This window comes from Loxodonta africana, chromosome 10 (assembly GCF_030014295.1).
Source record: "Loxodonta africana isolate mLoxAfr1 chromosome 10, mLoxAfr1.hap2, whole genome shotgun sequence".
Lineage (NCBI taxonomy): Eukaryota > Metazoa > Chordata > Mammalia > Proboscidea > Elephantidae > Loxodonta > Loxodonta africana.
This window is the reverse complement of record NC_087351.1, coordinates 87,538,591-87,550,059: the sequence shown is the minus strand read 5'-3', so window position 1 is coordinate 87,550,059 and position 11,469 is coordinate 87,538,591. Positions and strand designations below refer to the sequence as shown.

At 49.0% G+C, this 11,469-nt stretch overlaps 1 protein-coding gene across 1 annotated transcript; it reads right to left on the bottom strand.

Annotated features, from left to right (window-relative positions):
• Positions 1 to 697: 697 nt before the first annotated feature.
• On the bottom strand, positions 698 to 7,687 carry FOS (Fos proto-oncogene, AP-1 transcription factor subunit). The gene is made up of 4 exons (XM_064292762.1): positions 7,385 to 7,687; positions 6,363 to 6,614; positions 5,842 to 5,949; positions 698 to 5,713 (listed from the first exon to the last, which is right to left on the bottom strand). The coding sequence occupies exons 1-4, from the start codon at positions 7,523 to 7,525 to the stop codon at positions 5,072 to 5,074; spliced, it is 1,143 nt and encodes a 380-aa protein (XP_064148832.1). The 5' UTR covers positions 7,526 to 7,687; the 3' UTR covers positions 698 to 5,071.
• Positions 7,688 to 11,469: the final 3,782 nt, after the last annotated feature.

The following is an 11,469-nucleotide window of genomic DNA, read 5'->3' as shown; positions in this document are numbered from 1 at the left end:
GTGGTGCCACTGCATGGCTTCAAACCACCAACCCTTCAGTGAGTAGTTGAGTGCAAAATCATTTGTGCCACCCAGGGATCACAGATAGTGACACATGCTCTGAAAAGGGCAAAACAGGGGAATGGGATAGAGAGTGGTGGGGATAGAGTCTGTGCCGAAGGTACTCTAGATAGAGAGACCAAAGAAGTCCTCCTAAAGGAGATGTTATTTGAGTTAAGCCTTGAGTGACAGGAAGCACCAGCCTTGAGAAAGAGGCCCAGGCAGGGAGACAGCCAGTGCAAAGGCCCTGACGCAGGAACAAGCATGCTATATGTCAGGAATGGAAGGGAGGCCCACAGCAGAGTGCTTGTAGGGGACGAAGACATGAGATGGAGGTGGAGAGGGGTCAAGGATTACCTCTTAAGTGTTAATAGCAAAATAGCACAATTTAAAGCACTCTGATACTCAGTTGGTAAGTGATGCTCGTATCTCATTTATTTTTAAGGGACTTGATTATTCCATGGAAACCCTGGTGGCATAGTGGTTAAGAGCTATGGCTGCTAACCAAAAGGTCAGCAGTTCAAATCCACCAGATGCTCCTTGGAAACTTCTTGGGGCAGTTCTACTCTGTCTTGTAGGGTCACTATGAGTCGGAATTGACTCGATGTCAACGGGTTTGGTTTGGTTTGATTATTCTGTGTTTGAAGGAAATCTCATATGTAGTCTAAAGATTTGATTCTTATTTTAGGTTTTTTTTTTTTTTTTTAATGTCAAAACCTCATCATGATTCCTCAGAGTAATCACCTGAGAAGTTTTACTTTGCTTCAGTCTCTTTGTCCATTAATTAAAGATAGCATAATTGATCTACTTTCATTCACACAGGGTAAGTTGCTGTTGATACAAAAGTACTGTTATTAGAACAAATTGTTAAATGCTACCCTTTCATTTTGGTAATTACACAAGATACAGCAATGTGCGGGGATGACCCAGAATCTGCAATCCACTACACTACAGGGATACATATTGTTTTTTCTCTTGTCCTTTTTCCATCTAAAATTAATGCATTCACTTTGAGGCTGCACTTGAGGTAATCCAGGGGAGGTAGTGGAGGAATTCCATGAGTGAAGGATGGAAGCGAGGTGTGTGTTTGCAGCCAGATATAAAAGATGTGAACTCCACCACTGCTTAATATCCCACTAGGGCCCAGAACAGGAGAAATTAGAGAACGTGTGGACTATATTACTGCTAATGCTCAGCTACTAAGTGAAAGGTTGGTGGTTTGAATCCACACAGAGGCACCAGAAAAGAAAGACCTGGCAATCTATTTCCAACAGTTGACAGCCATTGAAAACCCTACGGAGTGCAGTTCTACTCTGTCACACATGGGGTTACTATTAGCTGGAATTGACTCCATAGCAACAGGGTTGGTTTGGGGGTTTTTAAGTACTAATAATCATGCAGAATTCATTCATTCAGTGAGCAAATATTCATTAACCTTGTACTATGTGTCAGGCATTGAGCTAGGTTTTGGGGTCCATTGGTGAGCTAAATCACACACAGCCCGCATAAGGAAATGACCCTCCAATCCCTAGTCCCATGCCCTGGTATTACATGTGTACCTGTTGTATCAGTGTTGAACAGTGGTACCATGAGATAGCTGCTTTATTGAGACCAGTGAAGCCATATCTTGTGGGAAAGGATTTGAGTCCTTCCCAAAGGGAAGTTGACGTTCTGGGTATCAATCCTGAGTCAGGAAACGGGGATTTGGAAGGAGCGCTTTAATTGGAGAGAGAGGGAATTGCTTTCTTCTCCTGATCCCATGGGAGTAGTCAGCAGGAAGCATGCTAGGTCGTCAGCTCTATGGTGAACCCTGTGGCCTCTGAGAAGCCTGTTAAAGGGAGTCTCTGTGTGCAAGTCCTACTCTTTCAACCTTTAATACAGTCTTGCTGATGGAGCAGCCTGTTTTCAGCTGGGCCGTGGTGAACTAGAAGGATCTGTCAAAGGGAAAGCAATGCTGTCTCTTTACACGGTCAAGATCGGGGCTGCCAGAGGCACTAGTCGCCAAGAACAGGTCAGTGTCCAGGGCTGGAGGTCCAGCTGCCCTTCTTTGCCTGGGAGATCTCCTTTCACAAGTTGTTATTATCAAATACTTCAGACAGCCAGCTGGTTTCCCTACAGGGTATATCACCTTGTTATTTCAGATCTGGGTGTTAGTTATATTAATTCTGTATTGAGTTCAGATCATCCTTAAAGGCTACGAAACTGAACAGCAAACAGCTAAGGCTATTTTCATCATTGCAAGACTGGCAAAAACACCATGCAAGTGGTGTGTGATAGACATACAAGCGCTCTTCAGAGCATGAAGTAAGTTGCCTTCAAACATCACTTATTACGTGAGGAGCAGGAAGACCGTAGGTGAGAATATCAGCTTCCATGGAACTGTCATTTTAAATTCAAACTTGTGGCTTGACTGAGCATGGCACCCCATAACCACCCACTGATTTTTATTATCGCCAAAAACTATCACCAGACTGGCGTTGAAGCTCCTTTTGAGCATAGTGTGTGAGGAAACACAGTCCCTGGCTCTCAAGCATGGTGCCTGTCTGGTACTAGGGAGCAGGGCAGGAAGGGCGCTGGCTCCTGTCTTTGCGATTCCTACATGTGCGTGTTAAGTGCGCTATTACCAGAGGTGTCCCAGACAAAGGTCGTGTTCTTCTTTTAAGATGATAAAGTTTCTTAGTTAAAACTTATTCAGAGTCGTGTTGACTTCTCCTTATTGAGCTGTTACGTAACTTTTTATTTACCAAATGATCAACCATTATTTGTACTGTGTGATCTCTTTCAAATTCTCAGGGCCGGCTTTTTCTTCTTCCAGTGCAAGCTGAATGTCAGGCACATGGTGTCAAAGAAACTTCAGAAATTATCATGCGTTTATTACTCCAGGCCTCCTTCCCTTCTGAGAATAAAGAGAGTCCAACTAAATGTATATATGTTACAGTTAAGGACTGAAAACTTTTTTTAACCAAATACTACGAGATAACACAAGTCTGGTGGATAGAATCACAAGTGAGAAAGTTAAGATTTTAAACCCAATAGTGAGATAGAGAAAATCATTTGTTCTAACTAGTCATTAATTTTGCTGCTGCAAAGGATCCCTTTAAACTGTTGAAAAGCAAAGATGTCACCCTGAAGACTAAGATGTGCCTGACCCAAGCCATGGTATTTTCATTCTCACCATATGCATGTGAAAGCTGGACAGTGAATAGGGAAGACCAAAGAAGAATTGATGCCTTTGAATTGTGGTGTTGGCGAAGAATATTGAATATACAATGGGCTGCCAAAAGAACGAACAAACCTGTCTTGGAAGAAGTACAGCCAGAATGCTTCTTAGAAGCAAGGATGGCGAGACTGTGTCTTACATACTTTGGACATTTTGTCAGGAGGGATCCGTTCCTGGAGAAAGACGTCATGCTTGGTAAAGTACAGGGTCAGAGAAAAAAAGGAAGACCCACAACAAGATGGATTGACACAATGGTTGCAACAATGGGCTCAAGTATAACAATGATTGTAAAGATGGAACAGGACCTGGCAGTGTTTTGTTCTGTGGTACATAGGGTCACTATGAGTCGGAACTGACTTCGACAGCACCTAACAACAAAAACATTCATTAATTTGCTCACCTTTAAGGTGGGAGCGGGAGCCCTGGTGAGACAGTGGTTAAGTGTTTGGCTGCTAATCGAAAGGTAGGCAGTTCAAACCCACCAGCTACTACACAGGCGAAAGATGTGGCAGCCTTGGAAACCTCATGGGGCAGCTCTACTCTGTCCTATAGGGTCCTATGAGTCAGAATTGACCTGACAGTAATGGGTTTTGGTGTAAGGTAGGAGTAACACTTTACAAGATTTTGTGGGGGTAAAAAGTTTAAGTGGTTTGTGTGAAGGTTAATTCTGTTTGATGAAAGGGTTTTTGTAAAACCAAGACATCTAAATTTATTACTAGTACAACTGGATTTAAATATGGCCCCCTCTGACTATCAAAACAGAAAAAGAAGTAGGTTCTTGCCCCCAGAATCAGTAAATAGAAAATCTCAACATCATGACATGAAGACATGTATTTGTAAAACACTTCAAACCCGGCTCTACAGTTTCCTTCTCCTCTTTGGTAAGGGATCAGAAAGAGGGGTGTGTCCCTCTCCAAGAGCTACCCTTCTTGAAAGACTGGTCTTGAATAGTGTACCTTTCAGAATCTTACAAACTTCCAGAATGAAACAAGCACGAGGTTGGTCGCATTCAACTTAAATGCTTTTATTGACAATGTCTTTGAACAATAAGCAAACAATGCTTAAATTTTTCATTCAAATTCACTTTCCACATGTCAAAAGACCTCAAGGTAGAAAAAAAATAAAATAAAAATATAAATATCTGAGAATCCATCTTAATAAATAAATTAAAAACACAATAAAACGTTTTCATGGAAAACTGTTAATGTCAGAACATTCAGACCACCTCGACAATGCATGATCAGTAACATTACAATGAACATTGATGTTGAAGAAAAACTACAGTACATGGATATAGCTATTTATTTCTATCTACTAGAAAATAAAGTCATATCTTTTTCTCAGTTTAATATTGGTCATTTCTAATCAGAACACACTATTGCCAGGAACACAGTAGTTATTGTTAAAATCAGCTGCACTAGATACAATTTGAAAATATCCAGCACCAGGTTAATTCCAATAATGAACCCAATAGATTAGTTAATGCTATGAGAAGACTAAGGAAAAAGAGAAAAGAGACACAGACCCAGGCCTGGCTCAACATGCTACTAACTACCAGCTCTCAGAGGTGTCACTGGGAACAATACACACTCCATGCGTTTTGCTACATCTCTGGAAGAGGTAAGGACTTGAGTCCACACGTGGGATGCTTTCAAGTCCTTGAGGCCCACAGCCTGGTGTGATTCACGCACAGATAAGGTCCTCCCTAGGTCTACTGGAACCCTTGAGGGAAGACGTGTTTCTCCTCTCTGTAATGCACCGACTCAGGCAGTGGCATGTGTGGGTGCCTCCTGCCTCCCCTATCCTGCCTGCTCACAGGGCCAGCAGCGTGGGTGAGCTGAGCGAGTCAGAGGAGGGCTCGTTGCTGCTGCTGCCCTTGCGATGGGCTGCTGCACAGCTGGGGAAGGAGTCAGCCTCGGGGTAGGTGAAGACGAAGGAAGACGTATAAGTAGTGCAGCTGGGAGTACAGGTGACCACTGGAGTGCACAGGGGCTCCAGCTCTGTGGCCAAGGGCCCCATCCCCAGGGAGCCACTGTGCAGGGGCTCCCAGTCTGCTGCATAGAAGGAGCCAGACATGTCCATGTCTGGCACGGAGCGGGCTGTCTCAGAGCTGCTGGGCTTGGATGATGCTGGGAACAGGAAGTCATCAAAGGGCTCGGCCTTCAGCTCCATGGTGCGGATGCTCTTGACGGGCTCCACTGAGGGCTTAGGTTCAGGATCATTGAGGAGAGGCAGCGTGAAGGCCTCCTCAGACTCCGGGGTGGTAGCCTCTGGCAGGCCCCCACTAAGATCAAGGGAAGCCACAGACATGTCTTCAGGGAAGCCCAGGTCATCAGGGATCTTGCAGGCAGGTCGGTGAGCTGCCAAGATGAACTCTAGTTTTTCCTTCTCTTTCAGCAAGTTGGCAATCTCAGTCTGCAGAGCAGACTTCTCATCTTCTAGTTGGTCTGTCTCCTGTATAAAATAAAAGGAATAAAATAAAGCATAAGACACAGTCTTACTCAAGGACTCTGCTCCCTTAGGCCCAATCTCCAGCTTTCCCCTCAAGTTTGAAAAAGCAGGGACTCATGAGGTGTACTTACCGCTTGGAGTGTATCAGTCAACTCCCTCCTCCGATTCCGGCATTTGGCTGCAGCCATCTTATTCCTTTCCCTTCGGATTCTCCTTTTCTCTTCTTCTTCTGGGGACAACTAGAATAACAGGAAAAGACCAACAGTGAGTAACACTGTCTGCCATGCCTCCATTGACCCACCTAATGAGACTGGCTCCTGCAGCTTCCCAGCACCTTTTTTCTGTGAAGCCATTTGTAACCTGCAGTTGCAGACTGGGTATGACTTGCATTTGAAATAAGGTCCTCAGCAAGAGAACAAAGAAAAGCCCAGTCTAAAAGCATGAGATAGGAAATTATTAGGGAAGAAATTACTGGGATAGTTCTTGAGGTGGGATTATTCAGGGTCTCACTTGGGGTGGAAAGAGCTTGGAGCCACGGTTCTCAGTTCGGAATGGGGCAATCAATTGCACCATTCGCTTCACTCTCTGCATCTCCATCCACCCCTCCCCCCCCACCACCTCCACAGTGAGAAGGTGCTGAAGAGCTCCTCACCTGTTCTACTTTGCCCCTCCTGCCAATGCTCTGCGCTCTGCCTCCTGTTGTGGTCTTCACAATGCCCGCTCTGGAGTATGCCCCTGCTGAAGGGGTGTGGAGTCCGTAGGGGTGGGGAGCTCTGGTCTGCGATGGGGCCACGGAGGAGACGAGGGCGGGCTGCACCAGCCACTGCAGGTCGGGGCTGGTTGAGATGGCAGTCACCGTGGGGATGAAGTTGGCACTGGAGGCAGCCAGGTCCGTGCAGAAATCCTAGAACGAAACAAGGGAAAGCGGACGTGAACGAGCAAGTTCCCGACACAGGTGGATGGAGCCGGGTTCCCAGTGCCGCATACAGCAGGAAGAGAGACGGTGGAGAAGCATAACACTGCCCTCTTATATGCCCTTCACCCTGGATGAAAGGTCTTCCCCTTTCCTCCCGAGAATTCCGCAGCGCAGTGCCTTTTGCCTCCATCCAGCTGCTGCGTTTGCGTTATCCCTTCAGCATCACTTGCTTGAAAGGGGGTTTGTTATAAATATCCCTGACGTCTGCGCTGACGCAGGCGCCGCTCCGGAGTCTCCTGAATGAACTCGCTTTTTATCAATGAAACTGCCGTACACACCCGCCTGCTGCTGCACCCTCTTCCCCCGCCCCTCCTCCCTGCTCCAGACTGCGGGATGTGGGGGTGGGGGGGTGGGATTGCTGATTTTGCCGCCTCCCCTGAGGAGCCAGGCTCTAGTTAGCTAGTCTTTGCTTGGAACATGTTTGCCCCAGCACATGTCAGAGACCCAGCTATAGAGCGAGGGCAGGGGACTGTTCGGAATGAGCCTGCCGCCGGAAGGGGGAACCAAGTCTTACTATGACAAGCCTGCATGCGCCTCAACAAGCCTCTGACCCCCAGGCCAGGACTGCCCCAGTAGGGGCAACCTGCCTTTCCAGCAATAGGGGGATCTCGACTGGTCTTCCTAAGCAACCCGTCCGGGTGTCTCCTCCCCGGCGACCCCGAGCCCCCGCCCCCGCAGCGGCGCGAAGCCAGCCTTACCTGCGCATTGACTGGAGAACCCATGCTGGAGAAGGAGTCTGCGGGCGAGTGGTAGTAAGAGAGGTTGTCCCCGGCAGGGGAGGCGCTGCTGCAGCGGGAGGAGGACGCCTCGTAGTCGGCGTTGAAGCCCGAGAACATCATAGTCTCGGGTAGGTAAAGCCGGGCGAGGGGCCGAGGGCGGAGACAGGTGAGAGCTGTGAGCAGAGCTCGGTAGGAGCGCGGGGACTGCTCGCTGGCTGCTCCGCCGCTGCCGGCTCTGTGTCGGGTTCTCCGCTGCTTGCTGCAGATGCGGTTGGAGTACGAGGCGCCGCAGCCGCCGCTTTTATAACAGCATTTTATGAATGAGCCCCCGCGTCATGGACGAAACCATCGCAGCACTGAAGGGGTGGCGCCGGAGCCTGGGCTCCACTGCCGCTGCCTCGCGGCCTCCACTGAGCTCGGAGTGCCCTGGCTCCCGTCTTGCTGGACTTTACATTCCTGTGAGCGTTTAGTAATATGGGTCTTAGAGGTTCCGTGGCCCCCCAAGTGAGGGGCTGCAGGGACGGCTCCCCCCACGGCCACAGGGAGCGGCCGTGGAAACCTGCTGACGCAGATGTCCTAATATGGACATCCTGTGTAAAGGAGGGGGAGGGACTGACGGGAACTGCTCCTGGCTGCAGCCAACACCGAGGGTGCAGCGCAGGGGGAGGCGGGGGCCGCGCCGCGGGAGGGGGGAGGCGGAGAAGGCGAGCGAACATTCGCACCTTGGTCAATGCGGACCCTGTTCCCGGGATGGGGGTGGGGATGACTCTCTGCTAGCTGTACAGAACCCCGAGCCAGTTCTGGGGCTCAGGTATAGAAGAAACAGGTACACGAAATGAAAGGCGCTCCTACCCCACCCCCAATTCTGTGCGAATGTGGAAGCAGACCCTCACCCCCTTGCCTCTGGACCCCCGGGCTCGAGCTATAATCCTAGGACTGTTACTGCGTTTAGGAGCAGAAAGTCGGGGATCCAAAGTAAAGGAATACGAAAACCTACTTTATCTACGGTGCTGAGTATTTTCACTTCATTTTTGTTTTTGAGGAAGACGTTGCCTTTTTTTTTTTTTTTTTTTGATCACATGTGGGGATATTAATGTCAAATCCTAAAACATCAGACGTTGAACATGTGTAAAACTTCCATGCAAGGATGTCTGAAGGGGTCGTTGGCCTCGTTCTGAGCTGGGGGTGGGGTGGGGGGATGCGTGGCAAGGGCACGGGCGCCCGTTCTGGGTAACGGGGTGGGGAGCGCCTCTTGGGAAGCGCAAGTAACAGTTAAGGACCTGGTGGGGCTAGAGGGGGGAGGGCGAAGGGCTGGTTCGGTTCGCCAGGAAGTTAGCCTTACAGGGAGCCCGCAGCGGGTGATTTTCCAGAGCGCACTTGGAAGGGGGAGGATGGAGGCGCTCGGAGGACCATCGCCAGCAGCACCCAGGCCGAAGGCCGTGGCCACTGGGACTCCAGACGCGACTCCGAGGCCTGGAAAACGGGGCTTCGGGGAAGCCAGGTGCTCTGGAGCGCGCCGCACCCTCAGACGTCCCTAGCCTCCTGCCCCGCTGCAAAGGACAGCCGGGGTCACACTGCCACGGCTCGGCCCCAGCGTGCTAGCCACCTCACCCTGGGCCCGGGGGCGTTCATGGCCCGCGGGGGGCACCTCAAGAGGGGCCAGGAGGGCGAGGCGGGGTTAGGGAGCGGGCGGATCGTCCAAGGTGCGCGGGGAGCCTGGAGGCCGACCTGCCTCCCACCGCCGCACCCAGGAGCCAGGCGATCCTGCTATAGATAGTAACAGGGAAGCGGCTGTTTACAACAACACAGCGCCGCCAGGGCCGTCTCCAGGCGACGCCGCGCGGCAGGGCGCGCCGTCGGCCCGGCTAGGCCGCCCGCCCTCCCTGCTCCCCAGAGGCCGCAGCCTCCCCGGTCCGGCTGCGGCCGCTCCAGCCGCCTGACATCATCCTCCGGGTCCGGGGGCTGAGCGCGACGCGCGCGGGGCTGTGCACTAACCTCCATTCTTAGAGATCCGAACGCGGCGCGAGCTGCGAGGGCAGGGAGGCGGGGATTCGTGGAACTGGGCCACTTGCTATTTTTGCATTCCCAGTCACAGGCAGAGGTGAAAACAGAACTTCATCATTGTATGTCACTGGTTTATGTTGGTGAGAATTTAGGGTTTTTTTTTTTCTCTCACTTAAAAAAAAGAGAGAAAAGGGAAAACACATAATATATAAACACAGACTTCTCGGAGCTGCCTTGGATCCTAAAGCAAGTCTGTGGCCTTCGTTCTCCTAATTCTATCAAGCTACTTCACTGTTCTTGGCTATTTAAAAAAAAACTGTTAGGAAAGCAAATCCATCTCTCTTGTTATTATTAGTTTCCAGTAAAGTAGGTCAAGCTCTCAATTCCTGGGCCTGGCCTGGCCTTCCACTCATAACAGGACCTCAGGGCCACTTAGGAGAAAACCTAGAACTGTTTGATTTACTTCCCCTTGAGAGTTTGAAGCAGCTCAGGCCAACACCTAAAATTGTCAAGATTTTATATCCAGGATTTATCTCTTGTATTATTTATCCTTCCTTTGCCAATAAAAAAGAAAAAGGGTCTTTGGGTGAGCCTGTCTTCTCCAGATAGCTTAACTGTTTCCTTTCTGGCACCATTATCACCAGAAAGTTGGAGACTTAGATACATCCTCCGAGGACTGAAGCACACATTCGTTCATACATTCTAGAGCCCTCTGTGGTTCATACTGTCCTGGGAACTAGTGCTTACTGTAATGAACAGGGTGGACCTGTCCCTACTCTCATGGGTATATCCAACCTCATGGAGAAGACCCCAAAGTCAGTGGAGAATTGCAGGGCAGCAGCAAGTGGTTTGACAGAGGTGATATGGAGCATGGAAGACAGCTTGGGAAGAGGTCTCAGAGGAAGTGACTCCAGTAGGGAGATGGGGCCTGGATTCTCAGTCCTCTGGGAAATGACGCGATGAAGATTGAGAAGGGTTCCCTTGGTCTGAGCATCATCTAGGGAAGCAAGCGCTCAGCCAGAAGCAGTAGTATCAGATGATACATTCTTAGACTTCCACTCCCGGCCCGCTAACATCGAACCTGTGACTGCACCCTGACAATCTACTCACGATAGCCATGTCAGGGCTGCAAAATCACATTTTAAAAAATGGAACTCATACAAGGTAGCCTAAAATTAAAGGCAAATCAGAACCAACCTGTGACATCATCTTTGCCATTTGAAAAGTTCGGGGTAACTACTAAAAGGTGCTACCTTTTAGTAGGCAGACCTTCCAAGGCAAGGATTCTGTGTTCTGGACAAACCTGAGCATATAAAATCAAACCTTATGTAGCTTGTGATCATTTATATGCTCACTTCCTTCTAGGTGGGAGTCCAAGAGTGAAAAGGAGGGTAAAATCCTACATCTGATTTTAACCCAAATTGAAAATTAATTCATTTTTTTCTCAGCAGTTTTTCCTTATTAGATACAGACTTCCTACTTTGTGCTCTTCCTGTGGCACTTGAATTAAGAGACCAGAGCCTCATGAAGCATTTGTTCAGCAACTTTGGAAGTTGGTGCACATTGTTTAGCCTGATGTTGTTGCAACAGTAAGTGAAAGGCTGCTTGTCTGTGCCGCCTACGTAAATGCTGCCGCAAACAGCCTGTCCCCAGCTTGCAGAAGTAGTTATTTATTTGGAGAAGTGTGGTCTAGTGGTGAAGGGTTGTGGTCAGAGCACGGGACCAGAAGTCAGGAAGATGCGTATATCAAAATCAACTCCTTCAGGGACTTGAGGAAGTCCCTCTTAGGCTCGGTTAGCATCTACATACTTTGGACCTTTGTCTTTTTCACATGCCACAATTCACTTACCACCTAGTACAGTGCCTCGCACATAGTAGGCATTCAATAAAGTTTTACTGAATGAGAAAATGAATGAATGCCCCAACCAGGCAAGGTGAACACAGATGGTTGTCCTTTATCAGTAACTTGAAATTCAGTAGATAATGTTCTTTAAATCTTTGGGAAGGCTGAACAGGCTGAGCCTTTTATTCTGGGTATGAATAGGCAAAAATTGGGAAAG

What these genes read in the sequence shown, in the direction of transcription:
- FOS (XM_064292762.1), bottom strand. Translation starts at nt 7,525, where the DNA reads ATGATGTTCTCGGGCTTCAACGCCGACTACGAGGCGTCCTCCTCCCGC. An exon ending in GTTCTCCAGTCAATGCGCAG is followed by an intron (nt 6,615 to 7,384) that starts GTAAGGCTGGCT and finishes GTTTCGTTCTAG; the next exon opens with GATTTCTGCACGGACCTGGC. An exon ending in TGACTGATACACTCCAAGCG is followed by an intron (nt 5,714 to 5,841) that starts GTAAGTACACCT and finishes TATTTTATACAG; the next exon opens with GAGACAGACCAACTAGAAGA.